Here is a 14183-nt window from a genome sequence, read left to right as displayed (position 1 = left end):
CTGAAGTTGATTGTGGTATATGACCTGACATACGAAGTTACATGAAGTTGCACAATTACGGCTGTGGCTCTCCAAAACTGGTTGCAAATAGTTTACCAACCATGCAGGCAGAGAAGGCATGTGAAGAAAATTCTTCCTGAGGGCTTCTGGGTCCTTTGATGGACATTTTCCTCCCATGTCTAGTGGCAGATGAATCAAAGTTAAACTGGGATGTATGTTTGGGCTTTCTGTAGAAGCAGAGCCCAAACAGAAGTCTCAGTGCATGTGAAAGTGCCCCAGCTAAGAACAGGTTTATTACAACCTGTGAAAGTATTAAACCTGCTTTTAAAGGTTTTTAAAGTTAAGACATAATGTAGTGTCTATATAGACTGGCAGAAAGGGATCCTTGAGTAGAAAAGCAATATGAACTCTGCATGACATCAACTCACTAGTCTTCCACCTTTCTGGTTCCCAGAACAATTCCTCAGGAAATCAAAGCAGAAAGCTTCAACAGGCATGAAGAGCAATTAAAGACTATTTTAGAACTTGTAATCCTAAAATGGAGTATTCCTGAGTGGATTTGTTTCCACTAAAAACTCAAAGTGCCTAGCATGCTCTTCCCAGTGGGAAAGAAAACCAGGACTTCTGATTAGAGATGGTGATGCGATAACAAACTTCATAAAATCTTTATTTCCCCCTCCATCAATCTTTTCAAATCCAGACAGTGCTGGTTTGGCCAGTGGAAGAATGTCACTTTCAGAGCTTGCTCTGAGTCTATTCTCTCATCTGGTCCCAAGCTTCACTGGAGTTCATGAAAGCCTGAAGACCAAACCAAATGTGTCATAAGGGTACCCCGATTTTGGTGTCAGTTTCTTCATGTAGTTTTTTCATTGTCTTTTTGTTCAATTTCTCTTTGCTCCTATTATTGGTGTATCGTATTCCTTTCACACCTTCCTCAATAATGGATCTAGTCTCTTTTCTTCTACAAGAGTGAGTTCCATACTGGTTCTTTATTTACATATGATTTCCTATAACCATAGCTTTTACTTCCTTTAATTTATTTTCTGCATTTGTAATGCATAACACTTTCACATGATTTTAGTTTGCAAACATTCTAAATGTGTATTGATAGACTTCCAGGTTTTTTCACATGTGACCAATAGCTCTTGGAATGCAGCTCTTGGGCTCACTATGGGCCATCACTATGGTTTTGCAGTGCCCACTAACAGACTATAACACACAGACTTTGCCTTGCCTATCTGGAGCTGTCTTCAGTTAGAGATTGCATTGCTTCAGTTATACATATTTATATACCCACTAGTACAGATGTAGCTCAATTACTTTAAAGTACTTCATATTCTTTTATTTATTCCTGTAAAGTATGGAGATTTATATCAATACGTATGTCACTATGTAAATATAAATCAGGGCTTTTGCTAGCTACAACTAAACTGACAACAAAATGTTAGTTGTGGAATACATTCACTTACTACATCTAAATGCTTTACAGGTAACATTTCATTATATGATCTATTTTTTTCAACTTATCTGGTTTAATTTTTCTTTTCTTGGCTTGGTGAATGGGAATAATGGTGGTTATGTGCATTATTTCTTTCTATAAGCGTGATCTGCACCTTGTGCTATCTGCTTCATGGTTTTCTGTAAGGTTTCCATTAAATCAAAGAAGGCTGTTCAAGGAGGAGGAAACAGGAAGCAAAACAATAATGGATGTAAGCAGATAATGGAAAGAACTAGTAGCTGGAAAATGCTCCTCATAAGATCCTACCATATAAACACAGTTTACCATCCCCAGTGCTGAAAGCCTAGGATCAGAGGATCTGATCTTTAAAGAAGGTAGTATGTGAAGTGAGAAGCGCTGAACAGATTGTTGCATATTTTGTTATGTGAAACAGAGATAGAGAGCTGCAGCAAGCATGCTGGTGGTCCCAGCCAAGAAATGGGAACGACCCTGCATTATTAACAGCAGATGTAAACTTAGGAAAGCAGATATGGGTTCAGAACTCTGCTTTCTTTGCTCATCTTCCTATATACTCTATTCCTTTCAGCAATTATTATTTTTGAAGTATACTAAAACTCCTGCGTTATGAACAGGAAGTCTCTGTATATTTACACCTGTGACAGTATGAAGTCAAACTTGATGAGACTTGTTAGGTTTGTAAAACAGAATTTTCCTAACAACCATGACATCTGCAAAATCTGCTGTTACTACTGTACAGAACAAAATTTCTATTACCCATCTTTATAATTACATACTGGTTCAACAAGCTGCACCAACTGGACACCTAAACTCTCTTTCACTTATGTTCTCTCCTTCTCCTTTTTGTGTACTCACTATTCTGCACATCAGCAACCCTTCAGGAGTTTATACCTCCTCTTTAGAACCAGACAGATTAAACCCATTTATTTTTGATAAGTTTATTTTTCCTACACAGAACATGTATTTTTTTTTAAATAATGGAATTTCTTAATTAAGTGGTTTTAGATTTAGTATTTGGATGTAGCGTTATTATGATTTCTACCAAAACAGGACTCAAATGCACTAAGACCTATGCAGACAAATAGTGAAAACTGATCCCTACAAACAAGACTGAATAACAGCAATAGACAAACTTTGCAAACACTGTGAAGGCAACCTGATTGAACTGCTATAACAACACAGACCAGGTCCTAGGTTTCATAGTTATTCAGTAAGTGTCATATAGCTAGAACTCTGCTTTTGCAATCAGAGACATAATTGATAATTATGATGATATTATCAAAGAAGTAGCAACCTTTTTGTCAGAGGTTTTAAGGTTGCTTAGCTATGAGTGAAAGGAGAAAAATGTGTAACACAGTAAGAGCTATTATCAACAAGAAATAGTAAAGTCCTACTATGTTTCAACTAATTTCTTGAACTCCATGGAAAAAGTTTATATAAGAGGTATTTGACAATGGTTCTTCTCTCTGATCATAGATGAAAACAATTTTTTCTCTTTGACCCCATCACCAAACATATCTGTAAATAAAATATCTGTAAATAAATATCCGAAAATGATTGTTACAATGCATTTTACTTACCCTCATCCTTCCATTTCTTATTGCTGGTCCATCTTCTGCTAACCTTAACACATACAAATCCATTTTGTACTCCCTTCCTCCTCGAATACTAAACCCAAAACCTTTGGCTCCTTTCTCCAAATCAACAGTGAAATAATCAAAGTCCTATACAGACAAATAGAAAATGAAAGACAATTAACTGTAACAATGTCATAGTATATATTAAAAAAACCTGTAAAATACAGCTCTTCAGAAGTGCATCTATCCAGCTGATATAAGAAAAAGGTCCTTCAAAGTACACTTCTGCACTGACAGACTTTGGCTTTTTCTGAGAAGAGACTACCAAAATGTGAACCACTAAGTCTAAATCACCCCAAAAGGGCGTCTTCTAGCAGTTGCCTGATATCCAGAAACTCTCTAGATGATTTTCATATTCACCCTCAATACTTTCTTGGCACCTGTGTATAAGTGTTATAAGTGTTCCTGTATAAGCATCATCACAATTAAAAATTAGTAGGAGAGACACCTCCTAAATTCCCAGCAGAACTTAACATGATCAGCAGGCTGGACTGCATGGAGTCACCAAGTGCAGTGACTCTCATCACTTCGGTTGAAACATGTGCCTTGAGAAAGAGGTGGGAAGAAAGATTTGAGTTTCACCCTTCCTGATTCCTGCAGAGCTTGAGATTCATCCTTCCAGTTCTTCCTTGGTGGACACTACCTACCAGCTCCATACTGGGGTCTGGATGGGAACATGCTCTATTTCTTCTGATCCCTTGGCAGCCAAGAGTGCAGAAGTCATGGGAGCAGGAGAAAAGGAAATTAGTAAGTTTGGGTGGTGTAGACCAGTGGCTAAAGAATTAAACGGGAGATGGTACAAAACAGACAGTTCAAGCATCTCTCTAGATGCTAAGAAGAATCATATAGGGTATGTGTTTGGGGTTGGGGATTTGCTATTTAGATCCTGAGAGTTTTCTGCATCTTGTTTAAGAATTTGGATATTTTGATTGACATGGCTCATGAGCCTGGCTTTGAAAATATGGAGATAGAAACCATCTATATATGGTTCCAGCATATAGTATCCAGAAATTTACATTCTCTTATTTAATCTTTTACTGACTTCTGTTTTTTTCTGCCTTTATGTAAGCAGAAAGGATGATTTTTTTGAAGTCTGAACTTTGGGCTAAATCCTCAAACCTTCACAGCTGTCAGTAAATATTTGCCATCAGGAGAATCTTGTCCAAGGACATAACTAGGTTTATTTCTTTGAATTTGTAAAATCATGCTGTCAAAGAAACTAGTTTCTCCTCATCCAGATTATTACTAACAGAAATGTAATTTTGAGTCAGGATTCACATTTATTTATTTATCTATTCAGATCAGATAAAACCCTCATTTTCAACAATGCTGTATAAATGCAGTCTGACCTACGTACATCCACTGTTTGATGACTGTATTATGGTCCTAGGAATAAAAAAATTCTGCTGCTGATGCAAAGGCAGCTGATTTTAGAACTTTTATTTTAACTCTTCAGCACCTTAAAAAAAGCATTTATTTAACATTATAGACACACAATTATAAATGTAGTGATATTTGACAGATCACATGGCTCTTCATTAATATTAATGGTTTTGAAGTAGTTTTCTCTACAGAGAAAGAGTAACTCAGAGTAAAAGCAACAAAGGTGCCTTTTTCTTCTATAATGTCATCTTTTTTAACCGATATACATGATCTCTCCTTACAGACCCTAACACTTTCCGTTCAGGAGTGCTCTAAGTATTTCCGTCTGTACCTGGGGCTGCCTGTACTCTGACAGAGGGTACTGCCTGGTGTCGGGCGAATGCTGCCGGTAATCTATCAAGGGGGGCTGCCTGTAGTCGAGAGGAGGTGGCTGCTGGTAATCCATCACCGGAGGATGCCTGTAGTCCAGCGGGGGCTGTCGGTAGTCCGTTGAGGACTGCCTGTAGTCTGTAAATGGAGGTTGCCGGATATCAGGTTTGACATCCTGTCTGGCTTTTACTTCTGACCTATAACTGAGAAAGGCAAAATGATTTAATTTCAGAAAGTGGTATAACAGTAAGAATATGCATTACATGCAATACGGAGGAGTGAAAGCAAACTGCCTGACTGCAAAATTGCATAAAATAAGTTTTCACAGAGAAGCAAAACATTTGAGGGAAAATAGTTGAGGCATCCAAAACCAGTGAGTGCTTTTGACATAAGCAACTTTCCCTCAGGTCATACTGTTCAGTTTTCCAGCTCATACCAGAGAGATCAGGATCAGGCTCAAGGAGACAAGAATAGGAAAAGCATCATGATCCCCACTTATCTTGCTTACTCGAAACTGCATGTGAAAACACAATACTCACTACAAAATAATGCACTGAGTTTATAAAGTGCTTGTTTCCTAGAATTAAGATTTCTGTAGAGTGAATGAAACATCAGTGCAGACATTTACAGCCCCTCTGTTTTATTGACATAAACTATTACTATTGTTAGCTTCTTAAGGTTAAAAAAGGATGCGTTCTTTGTAAGAGCTCTTATCTTTCTAATGACAGGTACTCCTCGATAGAACATCTGTTAATATGGTGTGTATTTTTATTATTACACACTCCCTACAATCGTATCTGGCTACAAGCCCAAAGCAGGTCATATCAGTAGTTATCCACAGAGGTGACACAAGGTGAAAGGAAAACAAACATGGTTAATGAGGAATTAATAACAAGTTAAACATTGCTTTAATTGGTAACTTGTTACAGTAAAATGAGTTTTAACATTTCAAAGAAAATGTGACTTCCTGTGGTACAGCAACTAGTTAATTAATTTACTCAGATGGGAACGAGAGGCTCCCTCTCCCCGTGGAAATCAGTGCATAGCAGCATTTCACACTTCAGGGTGAACTAAGGAATCTTTCTTGCTGCAAACCGCCATATGTCGGCCATGTCACATGCTGAACGGGCACAAAGGAAGTCCCGAACCTTTTTAGCAAGGTAATTCTGTACCAGTGCTTTGAGTCAAATTTAACAGAAGATTTCACATAGTGGATGTGTTTACACTCTCCCCTAGGTGCCAAAGGAAATATTTTTTTCCTACGCAGGAAATACACATTTCAAACTCTGCTTTAGTAATGGTCTGGAAGTTTTCAGTCGACCAAGTGACCATGTGTGTACTTGAACACATGCAGATGCATACTGACTGTGAAGGGATTTTGGAATGTTGTTACTGATTAAAAAAAATTCCCTTCTATAAAAACTAAGATCATTGTTTTTGATCATGTTAATTTATGTATGAAAAGATAATCTAAACAATCTAAACATTTCAAAATGTTTCAGGTATATTTCAAAACTTCTTTACTAATACAGTTGCAGTAACATTACAGCAAATCTTCCTACACATTAGCTTTAATTAGTTGAACGTCTAAACAGACACGAAAATATCAGAACCGCTTCCCTTTGACTTTTCTGAGAAGATGGAAATAGCCTGCTGCCACATGTTCTTTTAAAAACCTGTGCTTGGCATCTATAATAAGACCTGCATGTGCGCATGCAATCCTCTTACTTTCTTTACTCAGTATCATGATCCTGGAAAAAGAAGATGGAGAACAAACAGGCGATACTGAGCCTTATTAAATATTGCAAGTAAAAATACTAAGTAGCATTCATGAGAGTTTTATATATCTTACAGAATTTTGACTCAGAAACAATGTACATGGCTATACAAACAAGCTGTAATTTGACATAAAATCTAGCGAAATGGGATAATACATGAAATAGCACGAATAGGATTGTTTCTGGCACAAGAGTCATCCTTAGGCAGGTTCCTGATACACAGCCACATCTGTATCCCAAAGGGTGATGCTTTTATTTACAGTTGGAGGCACTGTGACTTTTGTTGAATATTTAAATGGTGACCTAACCAATTATAGCTTATCTGTTTAGCAAAACAATTACACATTTTCTTTTTGGAACTTCAATAATTATAGTTTACTGGTCCCCTCTGAAAATTCCCAGTTCAGCAGACATTTAATACAACTGCACAGAGAGACTTTTGTGAAAGTTTTGCATTGGATTTTACAAGAAACATATTTCTTCTAGGAGGTGACTAGAAAAAATAAGCAATAAAATATAAGGCAAAGAAATTTGCCAAGCGTGACTAATTGAGAGATGATAATTTTGGGCAAGTGAAAGTGCTACATCTATTAAGCAAGGAGAATTAGAGGACTTAGCATCTAAATCACAACTGAACTCAAGCATCTCCAGGATCAAAAATTTACAATCCTGTAACCAGCATCTACTATTTGGGGAAGAGGGTCTTGATGAGGTATATTGGTTACTTAATACTAACATAAAGACAGTCAGTGTAGTCAGTCTCATTCAACATCACAAAAATTAATCCAAAGACTAAATAGAGTTGATCTGAGATCACAGAAAGTTGTATCGTCCCACAGCCTGTATATATACAATTTTTAATACAGCTGATCACAAAATTTCTACCCCCCTGCCATTTAATTTCCATCACTGATAAATTTATGCATAAATTACACATGAAAAATTGGCTGGAAAGTGAAACACCACGGATAAAACCTGTTATAACAATAGCTTCCTGACTCCAGAACTGTAATAGACAAAAAAAAAAAAAAAAAGAAATCAAAGACCCTATTTAAAAACCAAGTTAGCGATCTTCGTTATAGTACAGAATACACCAGAAAGCAGTTTGTTTGAGGAAAAAAAAAAAAAAAAAAAAAAGACATGCAAGACACTATTTCACAATCAGATACTGATATGCCCATATTTTGTAAATTGTAGTGATATTGTAGTGATATAAGCAAGTAGTATGTTAGCAATGAAATTATTAGCAAGAAATACTTGAGTGTTTAGTACCATCCTGATGGATGTCTGAGGAAGGCTGGCTAGACCTTTGTTCATAATGATGTTCTTCATACCTGGACAGGGCCTACAGATCATCCTGGCATGCCAGTCATGCTCTGCGAGTGCCATCACAAGACTGTGCCTTGTCAGAGCCCCCCAGATGATGGCTCACAGCTGCCAGAAACAGCACAAAGACACAGCACAAGGGTGTCCTGTGGTCCTCACGGGAGGCAGAGGCTGGAGGAGCTGCTCTTACCTGTTTTCATGTCCCTGCAGCTGGAGGGGCTGCGGTGGTGGTGGCTGGGTGACGGGGCTGTGCTGGGCGACAGGGCTCTGCTGTGCCAGAGGACTCTGCTGGGCCATGGGACTGTGCTGCTGGGCCATGGGGCTCTGCTTCTCCGAGCTGGGGGCTGAGGCTGGGCTGTTCAACTCTGCGTAATGGGAAGCTGGAGATTAAAGACCTGTCACAGCGCGGCATTTAATAAAGGGCAAAGGTAGATAATAATAATTTTTGGTCACACATTACCTCTGAAAATGTATACTTTGTCTCTTTTACTCTCTCAGGTTATAATTAGATTTCAAGACATCTGAACCTAATGGGCTCATTTTGATTGTGGGAACTGAAATCTTGGTCACTTCTCTAACTCTGGTTGACACCTCTATTATTTAGAACCCAGTTGAACAAGGCAAATTGCTTCTGAGTTTCATGTTTTCTTTTAAAGCCTAGAAATAGCGATCATAAAATCAGAATCACAGAATGCTTTGGGTTGGAAGGGACCTTTAAAGGTCATCTAGTCCGACCCCCCTGTAGTGAGCAGGGACATCTGCAACTAGATCAGGTTGCTCAGAGCCCCATCCAACCCAATCTGGAAAGTTTCCAGGGATGGGACATCTACCACCTCTCTGGGCAACCGGTTCCAGTGTTTCACCACTCTTGTCATAAAAAATTTCTTCCTCATACCTAACATAAATCTCCCCTCTTTTAGTTTAAAACCCTACCCCTTGTCCTATCACAACAAGACCTGCTAAAAAGATTGTCCTCATCGTTCTTACAGTGCCCCTGTAAGTACTGAAAGGCCTCAATAAGGTGTCCCCAGAACCTCCTCTTCTCCAGGCTGAACACCAACTCTCTCAGCCTGCCCTCACAGGAGAGGTGCTCCAGCCCCCTGACCTTCTTCGTGGCCCTCCCCTGGTCCCTATCTTTCCTGTGCTAAGGACTCCAGAGCTGAAAACAGTACTCTAGGTAAGGTCTCACCAGAGCAGAGTAGAGCAGAGGGGCAGAACCATCTCCCTTGACTTGCTGGCGATGCTTCTTTTGATGCAGGATATGGTTGGCCTTCTGGGGTGCAAGCTCACTTTGCCAGCTCATGTCCAGCTTTTCATCCACAAGTACCTCCAAGTACTCCACAGGGCTGCTCTCAATCCCTTCCTCTCCCAGCCTGTATTGATACTGGGGGTTGCCCCGACCCAGGTGCAGGACCTTGCACTTGGCCTTGTTGAACCTCATGAGGTTCACACAGGCCCACTTCTCAAGCTTGTCCAGGTCCGCCTGGATGGCACCAAGGCATGTCACCTTCCAACACTTAGCTTGGTGTTGTCTTCAAACTTGCCGAGGGTGCACTAAATCCCACTGTCGATGTCATTAATGAAGATGTTAAACAGCATTTGTCCCAAAATAGACCCTTGAGGGACACCATTTGTCACTGATCTCCATCTGGACATCAAGATGTTGACCACTACCCTCTGGATGCCACCATCCAATCAATTCCTTATCCACTGAAAAGACCACCCATCAAATCCATATCTCTCCAACTGAGAGAGAAGGATGTTGGGGGGGGTTGTGTCAAAGGCCGTACAGAAATCCAGATAGGTGACACCCATGGCTCTTCCCTTGTCCATTGATGTCACTCCATCATAGAAGGCATAGCAGGTTGGTCAAGCAGGACTTGCCCTTGGTGAAGCCATGCTGGCTGTCCCAAATTACCTCCCTGTTCTCCATGTGTCTTAGCATAGCATCTAGATATGAGACATACTTTTCTTTTTGAAAAAACTTTTAATTTTGAGACAGTGAACAATTTCATTGCTTTCATGACTGTTATGGGATGACAAACTGTTGTCAAAAGCTAAAATACTGGAGTGCTTGTCCTAGATTCTGTTGTCTTTGAGCTCAACAAGAGTTTTCTATCTTTTTTAAATCTTTGAGGATTGCGAACAGTAAACCCAATCTCAATAAATTCTGAATAACCAGCTAAATTGATCCTCTATTTCACTGTACGCTGCCAAATGACCAGGGTTTCACAGAGGAACAATGCAGAAAACCAGAATCCTTCTTTCCAAACAACATAAAACTCAAAAAGAGAGGCTGAGGCAGAAGATGTGTCCTGGTGGCCTTGTTGCAAATAAAGGATGCTAATCTTCCTGCAGGCTTCCTGCTGCTCTTGGGGCACTGAGCACACATTTGGCAAGGAGCTCATATCTAATATATTCCTTCCAAGAGGCTGGCACACTTATGTTGCTCATCACTTATTAAGAAGTGTAAATAAGAGAGACTCCACCCACAAGGTGACAGAGCACTGTAGAAATAATTGCTCATGCATTATCAACAGCAAAGGCACACGTTGTATTTTTATATTCCTGCTTGCAACACAACGAGGGAGGCCAGTGTGGTGTGGTGCCAAGCACCTAGAATGGACGTGCATAGGGCTGAGCATCCCTATGCAACAGCTATGCACAATCCAGATCTTGCCTAGTTTTATTAATTTTATTTGAATCTAGTTTGAATTTTGAATGCTTTTATTTTATATTTTCTAATGTGAGTTTGTCGCCTATGACTGCACATTTCCAATGGCTCTCATTTAATTTATGCTCATAATTATTTTAAAAATTTTGGCTACTTTATTAAAAATCTTTCCAATTTAGGCTTAATTGTCAAAAAAAAGCTTGTATATTTGTACTTAAAACACTTCTCATGCAGGCATAAGCAATACTTGTCTATGTAATTACTATGCTGGAGGCTTTAATCGCCCATTTCGCATCTGTGAGTCTCTTTTGTACTGCAAAGTTTCAGAAACCAAGATTGGGAATGTTGTCCCTCATTTCTACATTACTCTCATAACTATGGATGAACTAGTCAAATCATAAGCTGCTTCTAAAACTGCTTTGCATTTATATGGTATTTTTCACCTGAAAGTACATTACAGAGGTTTTATATTTTTCCCTAATTTCATAAGCTGGGAGGCTAATATCAGAAGGCAACTGAGGTGTCCTGTGTCACACAGTCACACGGGGAGGCCGTTCCTTGGGCACAAATCATTTCTCACCACTAGCACCTGAGAACATCCTGTAGCACTGCAGCTCAAATGCACCTCTGCTTTCTTTCTAATTTAAGGGATCCATCTCTAAGGCTGAACTATTAGCAATTTGCTAATATGAACTAATCTGGGTACCAGGGAGGCCTGCATGGACTGAATGCAGTATCACACGTGTTTGTAGATGCTTGCAAAACCGGCCTGCAGTGATTATACAGCAGCTCTTTGGTGTGAATTCCGAACTTCTGCATGTTTGTGCTTTTCCCTTCAGTGAATTAATTTAACAAAGGAGATAAGTTCCCCCAGCTGCAGTCCGTGGCCAGGGTCAGACTATTTCCTTGTGCCATTGCTGGATGCAGCAGCAGAAGGTGAAGGCACATCTAAGTGGAGCATGGATCATTAAGTAATTACTTGCTGTGTGACATTCCCAGCTCTAGTGGTATTTGTTGCTGAGATATAAAGCCACAGTCTCATTAATAGGGTACAATTCATACACCAGTACAGCACATCACTAAACTAAAAAAAGCCCTGAAATCAACCCTAAAACCCACGAAACCAACACCAAAAGATTTTAACTGATTAGGCTGTGGAGTAATGAGCGGAATAATGAGTCTGTCCCCTTACCCTTGCCCTACAAATGAGATAATTTAGGGTTCAGATTGTTCCTGTCTTGTGCATTTATAGTAACATATGAGGAGGAACCTATCAAATCTGAACTCTTCCTTCACATCACTTTTTTTCAGAGGTAGCTGAACATGCCTGGTGACAGCCACTGCAGTCTCTTGCAAGTCACTTTGCCAAGCTTTGGTTTGGTTTACAGCAGGATATAATGGAATGAACTCAAAACCTGGCACTCTTGTAGAGTGCTATTCCTCATAGATGACAGTTCTTCCAGAGGACATTAACACTGACTCTCCAGTACTCATCTCTCTTTCAGGTTTCTCCAGGGTTGCTTTAAATACCCTTTTCATAACTAGAAACCTTTTCAAGAATTCAGATACTATCTGAGCTGGTTCTAAAGCTGTAATTTTGGTGTGCTGTATGTTACAGCTGAGAAAGCGAAACAAAAGATGTTCTTTCAAGCAGTGACATAATTCAAGCTAATTGGAGGCTACTTAAAATTTTCTTCCTGTTTTTAAGGGCATTGACTTACCCTCCTGAGGAATGATGCGAAGAGTTACACTGAGACCTGCATCTTTAATTAGCTTCACAATATCTGCATGAGGCATGTTAATAATAGACTGGCCATTCACAGCTAAGATCCGGTCTCCAACTTTAAGTTTTGCACAGCGATCCGCAGGGCTTCCATCAATTATCCGTCCTATTTTATGGGGTACAGCTAGACAAGGAACAATAGTTACAGTTAACAGATGCAGAAGCACGTGGTGATGTTCACAGGCAAAAGAAAATGAGTTCATTTGGAAAAAAATTCTATACGAATTAAAAACCAGCTTGCATATAAACTTAAAAGAATATAAATTGTTCTACGGTGTCATTTGCATTAACAGATTACAGATCTCACTAAAAATTAGGAATCCAGATATGTACATATAAATGGCATACACATATGAAGTCCAAATGGAGTTCATGGTTCAACTCGTTTGCAAACCTGGCACGTAACAAGATAATGTACAGATCAGGAGAACAATAAAGCATTGAAACAGTGAAGGGGATCATTTTTCACAATAAGCAGTAGTCATAAATTGCCTCGCACATCCTAGTTACAGATTTTCTTTTTTTGTATGTTGCAATAGAGGCTCTACAAACATGTTTTACTGTATATACAAAAAGACGTTATTACAGAAAATGCCCAGGGTTCACTAAATTGTTCTCCTCCTCCATTCAAATATGTTAATTGACAAATAGAAATCACACTGAAGATTTGTTGAGATGTGCAGAGTTCTAATTAGATACATGCCAGCAAGAATTTACAGTTAATTATGAGTGCATAGACACATTTACTACATCAAATAGACACACATTCCCACACACATATTCTTAAAACATTAGAGATCAACTGCTTCTCCTTTTGCTCTTCTCCATGATTCTCCACCTTTCTGCGTACTCCATCCATTCTCCTGTTCTATCTTTTCCCTCATTTTCCATTGAATTTTCTAAATATTAGTCTTGATCTTTCTCACACTGTTTCTTCCCTACTCTCCTTCGCTTTTTACCTAAATGCATGTAATGTAGCTGACTCTCCTTTTCTCATTATCCGGCTCCCCCAAGAGCATGCTATTTTTCTTTCTTGCCACTACTCATAAATATGCTTATCACAATTAAATTTGATTCTATAATCTATTAATATTCTAATGGTGTCTGAGTACTCCTCACCAATCTCACACTTCAGTCTCGGCAAACTTATCACAAAGCTCCTTGGCCTCACTATCCACCTGCAACTGGTGTTCAAAAACAGTTATGTGTCTTTTTTTTTTTTTAAATAATATGACCTTAAAATTCTAGTATCTGAAGAGAACTTGCAAAAGGTGGAAGAAAAGATTAATCAAACATTTCTTTAGGGAATATCTAGGCTACCCATGCTCATATAAAACAACGCTCAGACAGATGTGTTCAGAATACTCCATCACTGCAGAACAAATTTCTCAGCACTCTGATAAACATTCTCTGAAGGTGATGGTGACAAATGCAGATTGCACACCCAATGCAAAGTCTCAATACACACGCCTCAAAGTGACTTTTGTTTCTAGTATTAACACAAGTGTTTACAGTGTTAAAAATTCATTTTCTGAGAAATAAAAATTTAAGTGAGTACTCTGAAGTGCAAGCCATAATCAATCTGCATGCTTCTTTACCCCTATAGATCAGGCAGGAATATAAATTAAATTATAGTTTTAGCAATACGGACTCAACTGTTGTACTTCAGAAATGTCTTGCTGCTTAGGAAATAAGCATTTACATTATGTCACAATGTCTAAATCATTCTATACATTAACGTGACAAATATGAGAAG

The 14183-nt window shown here is 39.0% G+C and overlaps 1 protein-coding gene across 1 annotated transcript in view; it reads right to left on the bottom strand.

The window, feature by feature from the left end:
- The window catches only part of MAGI2 (membrane associated guanylate kinase, WW and PDZ domain containing 2), a gene marked incomplete at its 5' end in the record, with an annotated part of 91504 nt that overhangs the window by 36935 nt on the left and 40386 nt on the right, over window positions 1–14183 (bottom strand). Inside the window, 4 exons of the mRNA XM_010141417.1 lie at window positions 3058–3201; window positions 4829–5069; window positions 8161–8335; window positions 12366–12551. Coding sequence (XP_010139719.1) covers window positions 3058–3201; window positions 4829–5069; window positions 8161–8335; window positions 12366–12551 — 746 coding nt within the window. The remainder of the gene's footprint in view (window positions 1–3057; window positions 3202–4828; window positions 5070–8160; window positions 8336–12365; window positions 12552–14183) is intronic.

Source organism: Buceros rhinoceros, unplaced genomic scaffold (assembly GCF_000710305.1).
Source record: "Buceros rhinoceros silvestris isolate BGI_N320 unplaced genomic scaffold, ASM71030v1 scaffold9730, whole genome shotgun sequence".
In the NCBI taxonomy this organism is placed as follows: Eukaryota; Metazoa; Chordata; class Aves; order Bucerotiformes; family Bucerotidae; genus Buceros; species Buceros rhinoceros.
This window is presented reverse-complemented; position numbering and strand designations above follow the sequence as displayed.